This window comes from Falco punctatus, assembly GCF_963210335.1.
Source record: "Falco punctatus genome assembly, chromosome: 7".
In the NCBI taxonomy this organism is placed as follows: domain Eukaryota; kingdom Metazoa; phylum Chordata; class Aves; order Falconiformes; family Falconidae; genus Falco; species Falco punctatus.
Window position 1 is genome coordinate 36,457,633 of NC_137587.1, and position 19,644 is coordinate 36,477,276.

A 19,644-nucleotide genomic window follows, 5' to 3' on the forward strand; every position below is an offset into this window, starting at 1 on the left:
TCAAGTTTGCCTTCTAGACTCAACTAATTCAAGTGTTTTGTTCCCATGTGCTGATGTGGTAGACCATAGTTACATTACACTGAATTACCACCAGGAATGGATAGCTATAAATAACCATAGTTAATTTTCTTGGTGGTTTGGAGACAGAAACTACTAGCTTGGCAAAACCATTTTTTTCCCCTTATCTCCCAAAATAAGATTTCTCAGCATCTTGAAAAAAGAAGTTGGCAACATAGCTATTAAATACAAGAGCTACATCCACATAAGATCTGTTACAATTTTAATTAGCAAAATACACATCAACTGCTTTCTTAAAACTTCAAAAACTCAAGTTAAGGTGGCAGTGTTTAGTATTTTGAGCAAGGTACATACAAAGAGTGTAATAGGATAGCCAATGAACTGAGAATGCTTCTTCACAATCTCCTTGATTCTCCGTTCTTCAAGGTATTCGGTTTGATCTTCTTTGAGATGCAGGATGACTTTTGTTCCACGGCCCAAAGGTTCACCTAGAACAGAGTTTACGCATTTTACTTGCACAGCAGCAGACTACACTTTGACCCAGTTCTCCAATAGTCCTTCAAAAAGGCACTGTTCCATCAAGAATATTTTTACTACAGGGAAAATGTAAGCTTCCATGTGCAGAAACAGCCCTGTCCACACACTTCAACAAGCTCAATGTACCCAGCATGTATTTCAGTTAATGAGATTTTCACTCATTAGTCTGTTGGTATGTTCTCTTTCAAGTTTCTCTACACAGAGTAATTGAAGGAGTCTACAAAAGTACTTGTATGTATAAGCTTTGCAAGCTTAGTCTTAATTACAATGCACCATTTACTCTGGCATTCCTTTATCATGTTATCAAGTTATCTAACTGGAAGAGAACAGCTGTGCTTGTGCTTGATCCAGCCCATTACTAGTACAACCCATTTCATCTGTCGTTTTTTGCTTTTTTCAATATACAGACTAGGCACCTGTATGCCAGTAATCTTTAGAAAGCATACCTGAGCATAAACATTTAATACTCACCATTATCAAGTCTGACAGTGAAAGATCCTCCAGCTGATGACTCCCAAGCATACTGCTCATCATCATTGTGCTTGGTGATCACTGTCACTTTTTCTGCAACTAGGTAGGCAGAATAAAAGCCAACACCAAACTGACCAATCATGGATATATCAGCCCCTGCCTGCAGTGCTTCCATAAAAGCCTTGGTACCAGACTTGGCAATAGTACCAAGGTTGTTGACCAGGTCAGCTTTGGTCATCCCTATGCCTGTATCTACAATGGTCAGAGTGCGATCATGCTTGTTTGGAATTAGGTTAATTTTCAGCTCTTTGCCAGAATCCAGCTTGCTTGGGTCAGTCAAGCTCTCATATCTTATCTTATCCAGAGCCTGTAAGAGAAGAGGCAGACTTTTAACATTACCCTACTATTCCTAAAGAATTCCATAGTCCTAATGGATGCAAACCAGGGTATGAGTTAAGGTACATACATCTGATGAGTTGGAGATCAGCTCCCTCAGAAAGATTTCCTTGTTGGAGTAGAAAGTGTTGATGATCAGAGACATCAACTGAGCAATCTCAGCCTGGAAGGCAAAGGTCTCCACTTCCTCCTCCATTGGCTGGTCTTGAGTTTGCACAGCTTCTGGCATCTGTAAAGAGAGGGAGTTGAAACCCGTCAAGAACAGCTTGATGCACATATCGTTTTGTGACATTAGCACTCAGATAACGTGGCTTCCAATACACTAACTACACCACAGGACCACAAATAAACTTGCCCCCAGATCTCATTTCCTACCAGTAACAATCCAGGAATTTTGCAGAAGTTAAATACAACATTTTAACTACAAGGCCTGCTTTACATTCGCTTTGGTTTGCACAATTTAGGGAGACAGAACTTTTGCTCTCTCCTCCACTGATCTACCATTTAATGTACGGCTTAACTTCCCCCTCATCACAAACTAAGCACACATTACGAAGAGGAAAATTAAACCGAGAACTCAGCCTTGCGTTTGAGAGGTTAGCTGCAGGACAAATATTCTCACAACGGTGTGTGCCCATCTGGCCCACTTCTCTTTTCTCACATCCACCTCTCATTTTGCTCGCACAATTAGTATTCGGAGATGTAGCCACGATCCACAACTAGAATTTATGTACCAATACGGTCCAGCCGAGCTCGTCACTCTGGCCTACGGAGAGTTATCAAGAGTCCGACCGGCCACCTGCTGCGCAGGTATCCTCTGCCCGCGCCACAGCTCAGCAACTACGAATCCGACTCGAAAGGAAAAGCCCTCCACGAGCCCACTTTAATCGCTACATATAATTAGTGGAAACCAAGTGCAACGCTCCGGTGCTTAACTACGAAGCTAACAAAGGAAAAAATAACCAAATAAGCCAACCGGCCACCAGCCGTGGCCCGGCGAGCGATCCCGGAGAGCCTCCCAGTGCGAGCAGCCCGCCGCGCGCCGCCGCGCAGCGCCCCCTGCAGGCTGCCGCCGGAACCATGAAAGATTCTAGAAACTGCCAGAGCCTTCCCCGACCGCCCCCCCCCCTCCACCCACTCCCTGTCAGCACCAGCCCCGCGCTGCGCGCACCCCCCGCGGCGGGCAGAGCGCAGTGCCGCGCAGCCCCTTCCCCCACTCCCGCCCCAGCCGCGACCCCTCCACCTTAGGCTTCCACGCCGGCCGGCCGCCCCCCCACCCCGAGCACGGCTCCCTCGCCGCCCATCCCCCCGCGCCTGCCCCTCCGCAGCGAGGCGGGCTCAGGTCACTCGCCTCTTGCGCCCCTGTGAAGGGGTGGGCTGCTACTCCTCCACAAAAAACAGCCTTCCCTGCCCGCCACCTACGCCCCCCTCCCCCACCTCTGCAACCTAAAGAACCCGCTCTCCCAGGAGCTGCCCGCCGGTGTCGCCCCCCCCCCCCCCCGCCTTATTTCCGAGACAAAAATGAATTGGATACACGGGCTTGGGCACCTCACCGCCTTTCAGCCGTACCCGAACTTCAATACCTAGCACCCCTCCAAGCCCCCTTAGCTTTTAAACAGGGGCCGCAGGAGCAAGGAGAAAAGCCACGTCCCGCACCACCCCCCCACCGCAGCGGGGATGCGGGAGCAGAGCGCTCCCGCCGAGCCGCCACCCCTCGGGGGTCTCCAGCCGCCGCCACACCGCCCGCGCTGCTCACCTTTGCGGGGGAATAAGCTCCGAGTCTCCTCGCTGAAGCAGAAAGCGGGCTCTACCCACACAGCCAAGCCTTCACTAGTGCGCACTCCCCGCCGCCCGCTTGGCTTATATACGCCCGGCGCCGCCTCCTTCCAGAACCATCGGGAACCTTCACTGACAGGCACGGGGGAGGGGGCGGCACGGTGGTGGGGGGCGCGGGGGAACGGGGCGGAGACTCCCGGCCGCGCTCCGAGGGGGCGGGGCCGAGCCGCTCGCAGCCAATGGTAGCCGGCCGCGAAAGGCGCCCGTCAGAGCGCGAGTCCTGCACAGGCGCTGTCCGCCGCCTCCATGGCCGGGGGGGCTCTGCGCATGAGCCGGCGGCTGAATGAGCGCGCGCTCCCTGTTTGTCCAACCGCCGGCTCGGCCGGGCGGGGGGGGGGCGGGCGCAGGCGGGAGGCGGGCTGGCGGGTGGGCGCGCGCGGCCCTGAGGGGGCGGGGCCCGGGGGGCATTGCGCAAGCGGCGGGTGACGTATTGCGCCGCCCTGCGCCTCAGAACGTCCTAGAAGCGAGCGGGGGGGGAGGGGGGGGGAAGGGTGACCGCCCCGACCCCCCTGTCCCACCGCCCCAACCCACCCCCCTCAGTCCCTCTGCGCTGTTGAGAAAGGCCTGGAAGGCGCGGGGCTCCTCCCGCCGGGAAAAGGGCTTGGAGCCGGGGTGCGGGCCGGCAGCCGCCTGTACCCGCTTGGCAACCGCGGCGGCCCGGGCGCGGGTCCCCCCGGGCGGCTGCGCGGGTGCCTGCGGCGCCGCTTCCCCCTCAGGCCGCGGCTGCGGAGGGCTGGGCGCCGCGTCCCTGCCCTGCTGGCCGGGCAGGGCCCGTCTGCTCCAGCAGGGTGAATCATGGCTCAGGGATGCTGTGTTAAAGCGTTTTGCCTAATGGGGGGGGAAAACAAAATCGCTTCTAGAAGGCGAGTGTCAGTTGCAAGCTGAACAAACCGTGCTGCTGAGGCCATAAAATCAAGGGTTCAAATCCGAGAAACTCGGAAGACCTGAAGAGCAATGCAGTTACTGAAGGATTTAAGTACTAATAGTAGGGACGAGATGGATGTCACTGCTGTCGGGTTTGTTAGCAGCCTGACACCCACTGGGACGCTCAGCCTGGACATAGCCTTTGCTGTGGGAAGCCTCAGTAGATGTTCAAAGGGCACAGCTACAGACGTCTTTATACATACATTTACACATCTTGCATAAAGGCTTTGATAAGTATTCATCTCGTTACACCCAGTAGCTCTGTGATTACAGCATTTAGCAGGGAGGTTATTTTTATATCCTGAAAGACGTGATTGGGAGCAGGGAGTTAAAGGCAGGTCTTCCATATCTCCGGAGGATGATCTGCATCACATGTGTTCCAGAGCAGGCTTCTAAAACTTTCTCTTGGAGCTGCTCCACTTTTGGGATATAAATACCAAGTGAAGCTACATGTTACAACGGTACACTGATACAAGCATGAATCTAGACAATCTCCCTGCTCTAAAGAATAGCTATTTATTTATTTGAGGAATAAAAAGGATGTTGTTTCTGTGGCAAAAATTCATCCCAGATGCAACTTCTTGGCATTTTCTGTTGGCTCTTTAGATGTACCCCAGACTGCTGTCTAGTTCAGCATTCAGCTGCCTTTTGGGAATTTAATTTTTATATGCCTAACCCGCCCTTTTCCCAGTTAAGCATCCTTAAATTACACCAGGTAGCATGCTCATGAATTGGATATTACAATACTGAGATCCATTAATTAATTTAACCAAAGATCTTGATGCTGAATGTAACATTCTTAGCATCTGTTATTCTGTAGTTTGACCTAGACAAGCGAATATGATTGAATTGGGGTCTACAGGCTTGATTTTGTTGCAGCATTATGTCTTCAGGGAGTTTTCCAGTACTTATTATCTCACAAGAAGATACATTAAGTATGCGTGTAAGACACCATGTAGGACACATGAAGGAATTAAAATTATAGCTTGTTTCATTGCCGTTTCTGCAGTACCGGGATCAGTATCTGCGTTAATGCAATGATTTATAGGACTCTGCCCTTCTAAATAGTGGTGTTACAGCTCTGACCCAAGCAGCTGGCCAAAATACAGGGTCCTGTGGGTTATTTTAATTAGAAGGAAAAATGAATTGTGGTGTCAAAAATAACATAAGAGGGTGTATAGATGAGCTGCTGCTCAGCACACAGGAGAAATCCGAACTGTAAGAGCGAGATTATTTGCTCTCAGTTCTAAGCCACTGAAAAAGCTGGATTTCAGCCAACGCTCAGCCTAGAAAGTTCCACGTTTATGTCTGGGTCACCTTTTTGGGGCTTGCTCTGGCTGGTTGTTTTCTGTACCTTGAGTCTGGTTTTGTGGTGCTTCTCAATGCATTTCTTTTCCTTTTTTGTCAAACACATATGCTTCTATAAAATAATGTGCACCAAAATCCTTTCTTGAGTATGACACTTTCCTTTCTTTGCATAGTGACTATGATTTCAGTTGTCTGACAGCTGCTTTGGTTGTCTGCTTCCACAGAGCAGCTTAATGGCTTTTTATCACTATTCTAATAAAGCGTGGCAGTTATACCCAAGCACAACGATGTAACTTTCATGTTTTTCTTATATAAAAATAGCCCTAGTACATACTATAAGTTCTATAGGACATGCATTTCAGGCTGAAACCCTCGATTCCATTAACTGAAATGTTTTCTAACATTTGAGTCAAAATAACTTCTGTATTTTAAAGAACTGCTAATCTATTACAATATATGGAAATCGGTCCAAGCATTTTTTTCTGTAACATCCTACTAAAATTATTCATATCCTCTCCTTTTGAGATTTCCAGAATTTTAAGAGTGCCACTTGTATTGAAATACTCAAGAAGTTGTTTTTAAAAAATCTTTTCCTTTGTAATCTCTTGATTAATATGGATTCAGTCATTCAGACTTAGGGACATATGTAACTTTAAGCATGTGAAGACCTATGGAAGGTTTTGCATATGTCTGCAGGTCGTGTAAGATCATGCACCTTTATACTGTCTAATGTAGCAGTCATATGATCCTGTTTCTCTTTTGTGATCCTGTTACTCAGCTTTGAAAAGCAGTCTTCAAAAGCGGACTGATTTCTTTTGTCAAGATTATTTGACAAGTGCACTAGGAGAAACTATTCTCATACCAAACCATCTGAAGTTTTCCCAGCTCTGCTTAACCCAAGTTCCTGTGTGCTCGGGTGAAACATGCTTCATGACTTGTGAATAATTGATATTCTTTTTTGTTCTGTTCTGCAGTGAGGGCTAATGAAGATAGGCACTGTGTTCCTATGGTTACTCTATTTTAGCTGATCCCAGTTTTGTGTTGCTTCAGTTTTAGGCTAAAAAGACTGCTTCCAGATGTGGTTTCTGTCAGAGCTAATAGTGGGGACAAATCTGAGCAAAACAGTTCCCTTTTTCAACCAAGAGTTTAACATACTTTCATGTTTTATCAGATAGTTCTATTAATGGGGGAAATGCTGAAACCTGGTATTTCCAAGTCCCACATTTGCACACACTCATTCTCGCCCATATCTCCTAGAAGTCCCTGACCGGTCTTCTCATTGTCCCAAGCCCATGTGTCCTGCATCTGCCGTCCTTTAATGCTCTGCCTGGGCGAGTAGCAGCATGTACTACACCTGTACTCAGGGAAGAGCTTGCCATTACCTCCTAGCTGCTAGGCCAGCCAGACGGGGAAGATAAAGCTGGATTCTCCCTGCCTCTTCCTTCAAAAGAGGCAACAAAAGCACATATCTCTGCCTCCCACCCATGGGTTTTTGCAGACCTTATTATCTCTGTGATCTCTGTTCTTTTGTTACCTTTGATTGAATTGGTTAAATAGTCAAAATTATTAAGGGAGGGACTGATGGACAACAACCGTGTTATTGCTTGTGCTTCATTTCCTTAGGAAACTAGACTAAAAACAGTCTTTCATCTTGTAGGCAATGTCTGAGGGATGGCTACATGGGATTTCATTTTTTCTGATTATACAGTATTAAAGTAAATAACACGGGGCAACTGTGGTTATTCAGTAAGATTTACTACTTCAAACATTACTGTAAATGCAAAGGTAAAAAACCCCAACAACCACAATATTCAACTCTAATTCAAAATTCAAAACCCAGTGTCCTGGTTTTGGCTGGGATATAGTTATTTTTATTTCTCAGTAGCTGGTACAAGGCTGTGTTTTGAATTTGGTATGAGAACAATGTTGATAACACACTGATGTTTTTAGTTGTTGCTAACTCATGTTTATACTGAGTCAAGGACTATTTGGTTTCTTAGCCCCTGCCAGCGAGAGGGCTGAAGGGGCACAAGAAACTGGGGGTCAGGGACTGGCTGGGCATCAGTCAGCAGGGGGTGAGCATTGTGCATCACTTGTTTTTTCCCTTTCCTTTGGATTTTATTCCTCTCCCCTTCTCTTTCCTTTTCATTGTTGTTTATTTTATTTCAATGATTAAATTGTTTTTAACTCATCCTTCGAGTCTTACCTTTTTCCCCGATTCTCCTCCCCGACCTGCTGCAGGGCAGGCTGGGGAGTGAGCAAGTGGCTATGTGGTGCTTAGTTGCCAAGTGGGGTTAAATCACAACACCCAGGCAGGCAGTCGATTTGCCATTTTCTCGTCAGAATCTGAGCAACTTTTGCTTTCAGGAAATTCAGATTTTAATCGAATGTTGAAGAACCTGGTCTTTAACCAGAAACTGTTCCATACCAACAACACATGCTAGGAAGCTACATACATTGCTGCACTTAACTGCATGGGCCTCAGTCTTGCATTTGTTGATTTCCTAAGGATTAGTCCCATACTTGTTCCTCATATACATTGGCATCATCATAGTCTTTAATTACACAATTTCATAGAACTCCTTGCTGTATGAAAGTTACAAAATTAAAAAATAACAAAGTAAAAGTTGGCTGGAAGAAAGTTATTTCATGTTCAAAGCACTGAAATAACATCCAGGAAAACTGGGTTTTATTCTCATTTCCAAAAAAGGCTGCTTCTGTAGTGCTGAATAAGGCTTTTCTTTATTTTTATAAGCCACAAAGAAATGAAATGACATTTGCATAGAGAATTCTAGTTCCAGCATTTAAATAACTTTTGAGTGCTTGGTGTTGTAGCCTTAATGCTTTTACAACATTGCTTTCAAATTAATTCTGTTTGAGTTCTGACACAGTTTTGTCATGTTGTTATCTCAGTGCTTTAGGGTTTACTTGAGGGAAGCAAACAGCAGCAAGTGAAATTACCTAAACAGTTGATTTCAGATGAGTAACATAAGTAGAAAGATGTGGTGGTATGTGTCTAGTTTTCTTTAACACATGGAATTATGCATGCAAAATCTGTGATCATAGTGAAATGTAAAGCTGGCTAGCTTCATGCTTTCTTAAAACTGTTCCTCAGGCTGTCTTGTTGCCTACTTTCTCATGTCTTACTGGAAGACAAAGCGATCATAAGATCTTTAGGTCACAAAAAAAGTGATTCATACTAGAAATAGGATCGATAGACACTTAGAAGGAGTATTTTTGCAGTGAAAAGGTACTTCAGAGGCAGAGAAACTAATCTCATAAAATGTAGTTTTACTTTTGAACTGTAGGTGACAGCAATAATTGTATGGACCATGGGCAGCATGTCTGCATTTTTTGTAAAAGTGTATGGTTCTTGAAATATGTGTAAGGGAGTCTGGTAACTGCCAGTCATCTCTCTCAAAAGGAATTCTGAAGGGACTTAAATCGTTAAACAAGATTATATTTGTTATAGCAAAACTCAACAATTCCAGTACTAACAAATGTCAGTTATAATTTATAATAAAAGCTCAGCTGCATAGAAAGGCTGAGAGAATGAGCACGGAAAGGCCTGGATTCATGGAGTGTTAGCAAGGCCCCAGAATAATTTTTAATCTTATCATAAATTACTTTATATGCTGTTTATTACAAAGTTAATGGATTCAGTTAAGTTTGTAACTACAATTTGGTATTTTAAATTGGTCCTCATCTTATATTCCCTTGTGACTGCTACAAGGGATACTGTCTTTATAGTTTTATACTTTATATCTTGATTTACACTTTCCCAGAATAAATGCATAATTATGCACTTCTTAGCTGAAATTATATGTACAATGCAAGAATTATATCTATGCAAACTTAGTGACACAGGACACTTCACCTTCCACAGAGTTACTAGTGTTTCTTTCCAATATCTGGTTCTGCTGTTTGCTTTGAGAGCATTTGTCCTGATTTCAGCTGGGATAGAGTTAGTTTTCTTCTTAGCAGGTAGTGCAGTGCTGTTGTTTTAGATTTGGTGTAAAAACGATGTTGATGGCACACTGATGTTTTTGGTTGTTGCTGAGTAGTGTTTGTACTGGGTCAGGGACTTTTTGGTTTCTCAGGCCTTGCCAGCAGGAGGGCTGGAAGGACACAGTGGACTGGGGGGAAAACAGCCAGGACAGCTGACCCAAACCAGCCAAAGGGATATTCCATACCATGGGATGACATGCTGAGTATATAAACTGGGGGGGTTGGCTGGGACCAGCTGATCATTGCTCAGGGACTGGCTGGGCATCAGTCGGTTGGTGGTGAGCAGTTGTATTGTGTGTCACTAGTTTTCTTTTCTCCCTTTCTTTTGGATTTCATTCCTCTCCCCCCTCCTTTTCAATATAACTGTTATTGTTATCATTACTGTTGTTCTTTTGTTTTAATTTTATTTCAATTATTAAATTGTTCTTATCTCAAACCTTGAGTTTTACATTCCTTTCTGATTCTCCTCCCCATCTCTGGGTGGGAGGGGAGTGAGTGAGCAGCTACGTGGTAGTTGCCACCCCAGCAGTTACTGGTTGGGGTTAAACCATGATATCATTGCAAGAGGACGGCAGTACCTGTTTGCTGAAATGTGTGCTGTCTTTGTCTAGCACGGGTCCAAAAAAATGGTACACACAGTTATTTGGTTTGGAGAATGACAGTAGAATGTCATGCCCAGCAGAAGCCCCTTAAATCAGAAATAGTTACATAAAAACGTTAGCTTTGGAGGAACAATAATAGGTATGGTGGCAGCTGTAACTTTTATTATCCATAGGTAAGAGCTTTTTTCCATTCATAGGCATAAGTTTCAATAGATCCTAATTCAGAAGGAGAAGAAAACTGGAGAAAAAGCTTTTCCAGAGAGCAGGAGTTTCAACTAAAAAGTTCCCAGGCAAACAAAATCCTAGACTATAAAAAATATAGTAATGGTAAAGTTGCATCACTAGAAAAATAACTTAATAGAGCCTCAGCATCAACGAGTGTGGAAATAAACCTAGTAGTTTTTTCCTTGTACATGTTCAAGTTCTAAGAATTGGATTCAGTATAACAGTAAAGGTTGCAAGTTTAGTACATGTAACAACTAAATGCTGTTGTGTATTTACTAGCAGGTATGGGTATGTGTACAGCATCTACAAACCTTCTTTTGTGTGCATGTTAGCTTTGGTGACAAAACAATCCTTCAAGCCATCTCCAAAACAGTAGAACTGAAGATTCCTAAATTAAACGTAAATTAATTAAAACTAGGAAGCTATATACTATTGGAAATTATGTCACAAAGCATGTATTCTATACTTCACTAACATTCTTGATGCAATATTATTTGTTTTTCAAATTACTGAACACAGATGCCGCTTTAGAGTTGAGTTCAATAATTAGGACATAACAGAAAAGTTGATAGATGTAATACATTTTGGATTAATTTTAAATAGACACATGAAATATAAGTTCTAGTCTTGGATTTTAAGTAGGTAAGCAGATACTGAGGGAAGTAGTTCCTGCAGTCATCTGTACTGGAAAGATCACATATTTTTGAATAAAGACGATTTTATATAGATAAGATATTACTTTATATAAAGATGACATCTTTGGGATCAAATTGTTCTTGTGCCTTCAGAAAAAGTAAGAAGAGAAATTGTTGGAAAGGCCTTCATACTTCAGGGACATTTCCAAAGCATCTACTTCTTAATAAGCAGTTTCTAGAGGCAAAGAAAAAACCTTCAAAGAAAGGTTTGCCTTAGAAATCAGAGGATTTAGGGAAAGAGTGAGAACAATCTGATGTGGAGATCACTTACACTTTCAGATTTAGTTGTGAATGGTATTGTAGTTGTTTAAAGAGTTGAGAAAGTAGGTTTACTAAGCTGGAATCAGGGTAAACTAGGTTAAAAAAATCAATTACACATTTTTATTCAGGATACTGAGCACGCAATAACCTCAACCATCCCACTTCTAAGAGGGCACAGAAATGGGAGGAATTGAAGAATCTTTCATAGCTTCTGCTTGAATTGGTGCAGAAAAGACTCTGATAAACAAGAAAACATTTGCAGTGAGGACTTTTAGTTAATTATTAAGCTTGAATTACAGCTCAGAACTAGCTCTGATTTACCTTGGAACTGAGCAGTACAAAAGGAGCAGTGTGAGAAAGAGCTGTAAGAAGCCTCGGCCGAGGGTTTCCCATCCTAGCTAAGCCTGGCCCCTTGGCCCTGATCCTTGCCGGAGCTGTGCTGTGGCTGTGCCGGAGTTCAGCCTTGTACTTTGCTGAGCCCAGCCTTGCCTCGCTGGCCTGACTCCTTGGCTTGTCCTTGGCCCTACCTCATTATTACAGATTTGTGTGGCAACCATCGAGCTTTTGGGTGAAACATCACCGGACCACTTCTCCCCTTCTTGTTCAGGCACTGTGGGCTTATTACCCTTGTCAGTATGCTCACTGCCCCCTGCCTGCCTTGGTTTTACCCTTGGCTCCCGGCTCACACTCCCTTGTGGAGCAACCTGCTGTTTTACACCCTGGTAGTCCACTCTGTCCTTGGAAGAGGTGTCCGGGTAGAACACCTCATATTCTGGAATATTGCTTACAAAACTGATGGTCAAGGAAAACTCTGAAGAATTTTATTGTTACACTTTTTCTGGTCGCCTTTGTAATTCTCTGCTGTAGTATCTGTGAAAAAAAAAATAGTATTTCAAGTCAGCTATTCAGAAGTCAATAGACACTGGACTATACTACTGTGGTGCAGTGCTCCCCCCGGCCCCCATCCTGCCCTGACAATGAACGACTGTGTTCAGCTCAAAGGGGAGGTGGGAGTTTGACTTGAGCAGCGTGTCTATCTCATGAAACAGATAATGGATGTGGTCTAACAAGCAAACCAACCGGGTGACACTCAGGGTGACGCAGGGGCCTCACAGCCTGGTGGTGCTTCAGGGAAGGCCAGGAAAACCCCCACAGATCTGTAACTATACATCTGCATCTGTACTGAATCCCCCTTGCTCCGCACTGATCCATCGGGCCAAACTGACCTTCCTGAATTGGCACCTTGTTAAGGGCTAACTGGCACACAATAATTGACTTAGTCCCACATCGCCACAAGTATAAAATCTGGCATTTTAGAATCTTTTTTTTTTTCCCCCTCTGAGGATGAGAACTCTAACTACAGGATGGGTTGACGGACCTGGACCTCTCTCCTCTCCAAGCAGGGACGCCTCTTTGGTAAGATGTGCTCCTCTGACTGTATCTGATGTTAGCCCAGGGCAATATTACTAACAAAAGTGCTGTGCTCTTAACTTGAGCTCAGTTTTTGCAGTAAGAATATTTATCGATGGCAATTCCAAACTTGTTATATCTGTAGCCTTAATAAATCATCTCATTTTTCAACTTTGTGAAACTGTTTCAGTGAAACAGGCAAATGTTGACTCTCAGTGAAAGTCCTTAAACTGGGCTCTGACAGGCAAACATTAACTCTGATGAGTGGCTGTACATATAATCCTTTAGATTTAAAGCCGTTGACCAAGTCTGAGACTAGGATTAGATCTAGCTGCACCTAGACACCTCTCTGAGAAGGAGTCTGGAGAGCAAAGGGATCCTTTGCAAACCTTGTGACCCAGCTGGAGGGCTGTGTCCTCACTCCCACAGCCACTTGTGAGACTCTTAGCGCGACAGCTGAGTCTGCTACACGCCTGAAGTTTCACATTTCATCATGAGGCATGTTTTAGCAAGGATTTTAGAAGTTGTAGGAATTTAAAAAATCTGCAAGTTCAGGTTCCACATTTTTCAGGAAGGTAGATTATTAGCATTTAAAATAGATGTCCATGAAGTTGATTCTTTCTAGCATTTCAAACACAGGATATAGTCTTTACTTCGGCACTCTGTACTTGTAAGAAAATGGCAAGATATTAATTTAAATCTGTCCATATGTTCTGGGTAGACTCTTTAGTACATGGCTGATAGACTTTTATTTTTATTTTATTTCATATTTCAGATGGTACTTTCATTTTATTAGAGAGATGCTGTTAAGGAAAAAAACAAGATACTAAAACTATGGAATACTTTCAGATAGTCAACGAATTAAGACTTTACAACTATCTGTGATGAACACTCTTCTTAGGCACAGTTTAACATTATTTTCCTGCTGTGTCAGACAGATCAATAGATTTATTTCCTGTGAAAAAACAGGAGAGCTCCAAATCCCGGCTTCCTCTCCTCAAAGGAATGCTGAAAAAAAATAGTAGCAATAAGGTAATTCTGATTGAAGCTGACTTAGAGTAATCAAGAGCTGTACAAGTCCTTGATGAATTGTATGCAAATCTATGTGTAGGCTACAGTAACCAGGCATAGTGAATTAGAAGGAAAGTCGGTTTTCATCTCTTTCAAAGAAGTGCTTCCTCCCGTACTGAGGCAAATCTCCTGAAGTAACTTGGCTGTTTATACTGAAATCCTGCTTTGCAGTCAGCTGAGCTGAGGGTATTCTCAGCCAGCTAATATGGATGTCAGTATAATGCAGCTGCTCTACATTATGAAAGTAGGACAGACTAGAGTTACTAGAAGTCACCAGGTTGCTTCTTAATCAGTGATGCTGGTTAATACTTGCCAGGAGGTATTTCTTCTGCCTTTTTTCTCTTGTCATTGACAGAATGAAATAAGAGAGGAAAAACCCTCCAAACTGGCTCTTTCAGCTGGGTGGGAGTCACACTGACTCCCATGATTGATAAACTTAAAACTGTGTCAGATGCTGACAGCCCAGCATTTCTGCATCTATTGCAGAATATATTTTATATACATTTATATGCATATACAATATATATGCATTATAGATAATATGCATAAGTAATACACATTTATTTGGATTAGATATGTCTGCAATAGTGAAAGTACTTTTATTTTGTCAAATACTAGTTATTTTTTAAATGTCTAGTGTTTAAAAGTGGCAAGTTCACTCTAACCAGAAAAGATCTTTGTTATAAATAAAACTATAAAAACCTGATGACAGGACACATATTTTGTGTCTTGTTCTTGCTGTCTTTGCAGTAGAGCTACAAAGCTAAGTTGCAGGAAGGAGCAGTCAAGGATTGGGATAGTAAAAGAAGAGATTTTTCAGCTTTTCTTCCTCAGGGCATAGCTGCTCTTTCTAAAGATTTATCTAAGATTGTGTTTCCTCAGACGATTTATTCAAAATCAAATATCTCTCTTACTTGTAGTTCTGTAGAACTGTTCCAAGTCTTTTTCATCTGACAGAAACACAGTTCTGAACTTACACCAACATAACTATGATGACTTGGCTTCCTTCTCTTTAGTTGTCTGAGGCAGAAAATTATAGTGAGCCATTCTTCTTTCTACGAACCTCTGCATTCACATTTCTGTTATATTTAATTTGTGTGTTATTTCCATCTCGATTGACTTCCCTGCATGTCACTGCTGTTTTAAGAGTAAATGTCATTATAGGTCATACCAGAAGTATTTCCAACTCAGCTTTGCAGTTTTGTAGAATTCATTCATGAGATAATACTGATACACCTGGCATTCAAAGGTCCTTTCTAAATTGCCCTCTGCTCATCTGTTCTCAGTTTTGGAACTAGAGCCATAATAATTCTGGCTTAAAAGCCAGAATTACTAATTAGTCAGTGCCAACCAGACCTCTTTCAGAAGCATATCTAAATACATCAGGAGATTTCTCTGGCCCCAAATGTACAACTTCAGGATATATCAGTATAAAATACACATTCATTTTATTGTCTTGCCTGCATAATTAGTATCTTTAGCTACAAACACATATTTTCATTGTCAAGTAGTCTAGATTTTAACAAAAGCATGAACTGTGTCTTACTGTATTCGCTAACATAAACGTTAGCTTTGTAAGACATCCTCTGGATGGGTCAATGAGAAGCTCAGCATCTAGATTTGGCTGATATGTCATATAACTCGACCTTAAACAGATCACTAGGAAAACAAACCAAGAAATTGTCACACGACATCATGTACAGTCCTTCTTGTAAACGTTAATGCTAGCAGTACAAACCAGCTAGTTAATGTTGTACTAGTAGCATCTGGCAATGATTCAAGGACATTAGGTATGCAACTAGTGTTTCAAACATGTACTATTAGCATCTCAAACAAGGCATTTAAAAGAGTATAATTGGATAGCTGATGAATTGAGAATGCTTCTTCACAATTTCTTTGATTTGCCTTTCTTCCAAATACTTTCTTTGGTCTTCCTTCAGATTTAGGATAATCTTTGTTCTACTGTCATGGGATTCCCCTTGAATGAAATCTGAGAGTTTTAGTGGCAGCACAAATGGCCAAATAGCAATCTTTTCCTGAAATTAAGAGTTAATATAATTGTAATAAGAAATTGTTAATCATCACTGATTAGCTGATAACAAGGAACTGTTGTTTTATACCTATTCTGTGCTCCAACAAATGTGAAAACTGTAGCAACGGTACCATTTCGATGTCTATTTTCCCCAACGTTCAAAACCCTCATGAAGCACAGCAGTACACAGCAACATATGAACTGCAAAAGGGAGTTCATAGTGCAGAAATTCATGGTTTGACCTTTTTCTTTAAATGTTACACATACTAAAAATTAAATTCAGCAGTGATGCTGCATTGTGTGACTTCATCTTCATTCTCTTGCTATACAAAGTTCAGTCAATGGTTATTACCCAGCCAGGGCAAATTTGCTGGTAAAGTTAGAGACACCATTATAGCAGATTGTGCACCTGTTCTGCAGTGTGTTCACTTGACATTAGCCAACCACAAGGCAGAGAACAGAAAATTCTGTTGATGAACATTTATCATTATCAACGACAGCAAGAGAGCCTCGAATTGATGGTGACATACATACTGCCTGTCTCTTTGCTTTATGAGCATGGTCCCATTTGCAATCAGGTAGGCAGAGAAGAAGCTGACCCCAAACTGGAGACACCAGCGCAAGCAATATTTCTATAAAAGCTCCACTGCTGGACCTCACAGTAGGAACAGGGTCAGTTTTGGTCATCTTGTGCCTGAATCCATGATGGTCAGAGTGCAATTATGCTTGTCGGGTCAGTTATTCCCAGGATCCAGCTTGTTTTGATCAGTCATGGCCTCCAGTCTGATTTTGTCCAGAGACCACAACAGAAGGCTTGAGCATTCCCAGGATATACTTAAGAATTTAGGCAGTGTTTTACTGGCTGTGTCTAACAGCTAGATTACTTGCAACCAATGAAGTGCAAACCCTCAGAAAGGTTTTTGAGCTGGAATAGCAAGTGTTGATGAGCAACTATTTCAGCCTGGAAGGAAGGTGTCTTCTCTTCATCCATGGGCTGATCTTCAGTTTGCACAGATTTGGTGTTAATAAGGATAAATAGATCTGAAACCTTACTGCATGTATATTTACGCGTACACACACACACATGACTGGGGTATATGGCTTTTTAAACTGAGTGAAAAAATACAAATAATTTTGGATATATGTCTTGAGAGCAAAGGACAGAAAAATAAAATTATTGTCTCAGGTGTAGCATTAATACTCCAGTATATATTTTGGATTTTTACTTCTTTCTGATTTCTAATATCTTGCTTAAGATGAAGATCGCGTAGGATGAATAATGGTTTGATAAAGAGGAAGTTAGTAGGCTTTTTAATGTACTCATGTTAGATTGTATTACAAAGCAAGGAAAGTCATCACAAGATTTGATTTATTATCACTAATTAATTTCCCATTTACATTCTGGAATATCCCATTGAATTTTGCAGTTAATGACAAAATAACAAAGACTGGAGATTCTCACCCTCCTTTAACTGCAACAGCTACCTGCATAGGAACACTCTGAGGTAATTATTTAATTTTAAGAATAAGCTTGACATTTCTCTGGGAGGGTGAGAGATACTAGCTTAGTTGGTATAATGATGAGACTAATATGGACTGGCACATACTCCATTCAAGTCAGAATAATCTTGCAAGAAAACACATTTTATAGAAGGGACATGTTGTAGTGTAAAGTCCCTCCTTCTGTTGATTATTTAATAGTAAACCAAATCTGAAACCACCTGAAGATAATAGAGTGCCTATTTAAGATATGCTCTTATTTAAGTTATGCTTAAACAGCCCCCTTTATTCACCTGTTTTGACTATGACAAGACTACAAGAGCCTTGTCTCTTGCTATGAGCTGTTTTTATTTTGCCCACAGTTCTCTCCTGTCACAGCTGTGGGAGGCAGAGAAGACAAGAAACAGAATAGATTATAATTCAACTAGAAAGATTATGACAAGATTATGTTGGAATTTCCCAATGGGAAGGGATGGCAAGAAACACGCTGTAGCCACATTTCAGCTTACCTTAGAGCAACTAATCTTCATAAGCCAAGTCTGGCAGTAAAAGAATCAGTCATCACTCATCTTTCTGCAGAATTTACTCTATGTAGGTAACCTTCAAACACACTTCTTAAAAAAATCAGCCCATCACTTGGTTTAGACATGCAGCAGGAGAAGAAGAATAGAGAGAAACTGAACAAGATTCCTTAGGCAAACAGCAAGTCAAGACAGGTGCTGAGAGTGCATTATTCTGACCTAGCGTGTATCAAAGGCTGTCTGGGTTTGCTAACCCATATATTAGAGGCAAGCAGCCTCCTCCTTTGTTGTTTAGAAACTATGATCCTGATCCTGCACTTTGAAAGAGCTTTTATCATAATTTGTTCTTACAGAAGGCAAGTAAAATGCTACCTACTCAAAACAGTGTTGACATATTGATATTGCACAAATATAAATGCTAATGTTAAGCGTAAACATACAGAATCACAGAGTGAGGTTGGAAGGAACCTCTGGAGGTCATCTCATCCAACCCCTCTACTCAAGTAGGGCCACCTCGAGTTGTCCGTGGCTATGTCCACTAACAGCTGCTCTGAAACGAACTTACTGATGGGTGACACCCCTTGCAATTACACAAAGCGGACCACATCCCTCTGTCAGAAAGAATCTTAAAGATAAACTTTCTGCAGGAGCAGCTGATTCTGCCCCATCACACGTGGCCACAGCTCAAACAGCACTGAAGAACAGAAATGGAAGCTATCTGTTTGTGAATGGAGGGGTGGCTAAAGGGCATTAATGGACTGTTCGTGTTTCTGAATGCAAATGGAGATAGTAGCACCCTAATTTGTAAGATTAATCCATTAAATCAAACGAGAAGCTTAAGAAATATGTTAATAATATAGTAACAAGGATTCCTCCTTGTGCTCATGCTATTGCTACAGTGGGCAAAGGGAGGAGTGTGGGTCTCTGTGTATGCCCTACTACTCACTTAAGAGCTGGGACGTGAGAGTTCAGCGTGGTCTGTGTAGTTTGCAATGCTGTTAGAAATCACCAGATGGGGCTAATACAGCAAACATAAATACTGTCTATAGAAGTCATACTGAACAAATATGTATAGATAGGTAGACAGAGCAATACATATTTGTATATTTGCCATAGGAGGCTTTTGGGTATGATACTTTGTTTCAGTGTCTATGAAATATGCTTTATATAAAACAATTTGGAGATGGTCATTCTGGCTGTGGAACTGAAATTATGACACTGATGGAGAATCTCCTCCTATGACTGGACCGAAAGCAGACAGCTGTTCTTCTTCTGAAGCTCTCTGCAACATGTTTGAGATAATACTGCCTCATGTGATGAGAAAGATGATGAAGGAAGTAGAATGTGCTAACAAATTTGCAGTCCCTCTTTGAGAAACAGACCAAAGCAACAGAGAAGGATCTCACCATTAGTTAGGTAGATGACCTGGGGGAGACGGAGGAACCTAGGATATGTTTAACTGTTCAACCATTCACTACCACCCCACAAACCAACAGCTGTCTCAGGAAATCTGTAGGTTAGATCAGGCTTGGTTATTGTAAAATTTAAAAATCTCTAAACAACTATAAAACCACGTATATAAGACCAGAAGAAGCTTGTCTTCAATTCCTAGATATTATGCTTTTGTCTATGTTTAAATAAAAATACAAATAAAAGTTGTAAAAATTAGTTTAAGTTTATAAGGGTGCACAGCTTTCCCTTTTCATATGGTACACTGATACAGAGACTGATCCTGTCTCCAAAGTCCATCTCTCAGATTTAATTTCATGCAGAGACCCTGAATATATTTAGACACTGCAGTAAAGTTTTACTTAGCTGATCCTGAAAAA

General features: G+C 42.2%; 1 protein-coding gene across 1 annotated transcript in view; it reads right to left on the reverse strand.

The window, feature by feature from the left end:
- The window catches only part of HSP90AA1 (heat shock protein 90 alpha family class A member 1), an 8,565-nt gene extending 5,227 nt beyond the window's left edge, over positions 1–3,338 (reverse strand). The window contains exons 1-4 of the mRNA XM_080394580.1: positions 3,179–3,338; positions 1,493–1,651; positions 1,027–1,393; positions 373–506 (exon numbers count right to left, since the gene is read on the reverse strand). Of these exons, the coding sequence (XP_080250706.1) occupies positions 373–506; positions 1,027–1,393; positions 1,493–1,651 (660 nt within the window). The 5' untranslated portion in view covers positions 3,179–3,338. The remainder of the gene's footprint in view (positions 1–372; positions 507–1,026; positions 1,394–1,492; positions 1,652–3,178) is intronic.
- Between the last annotated feature and the right edge of the window lie 16,306 nt (positions 3,339–19,644).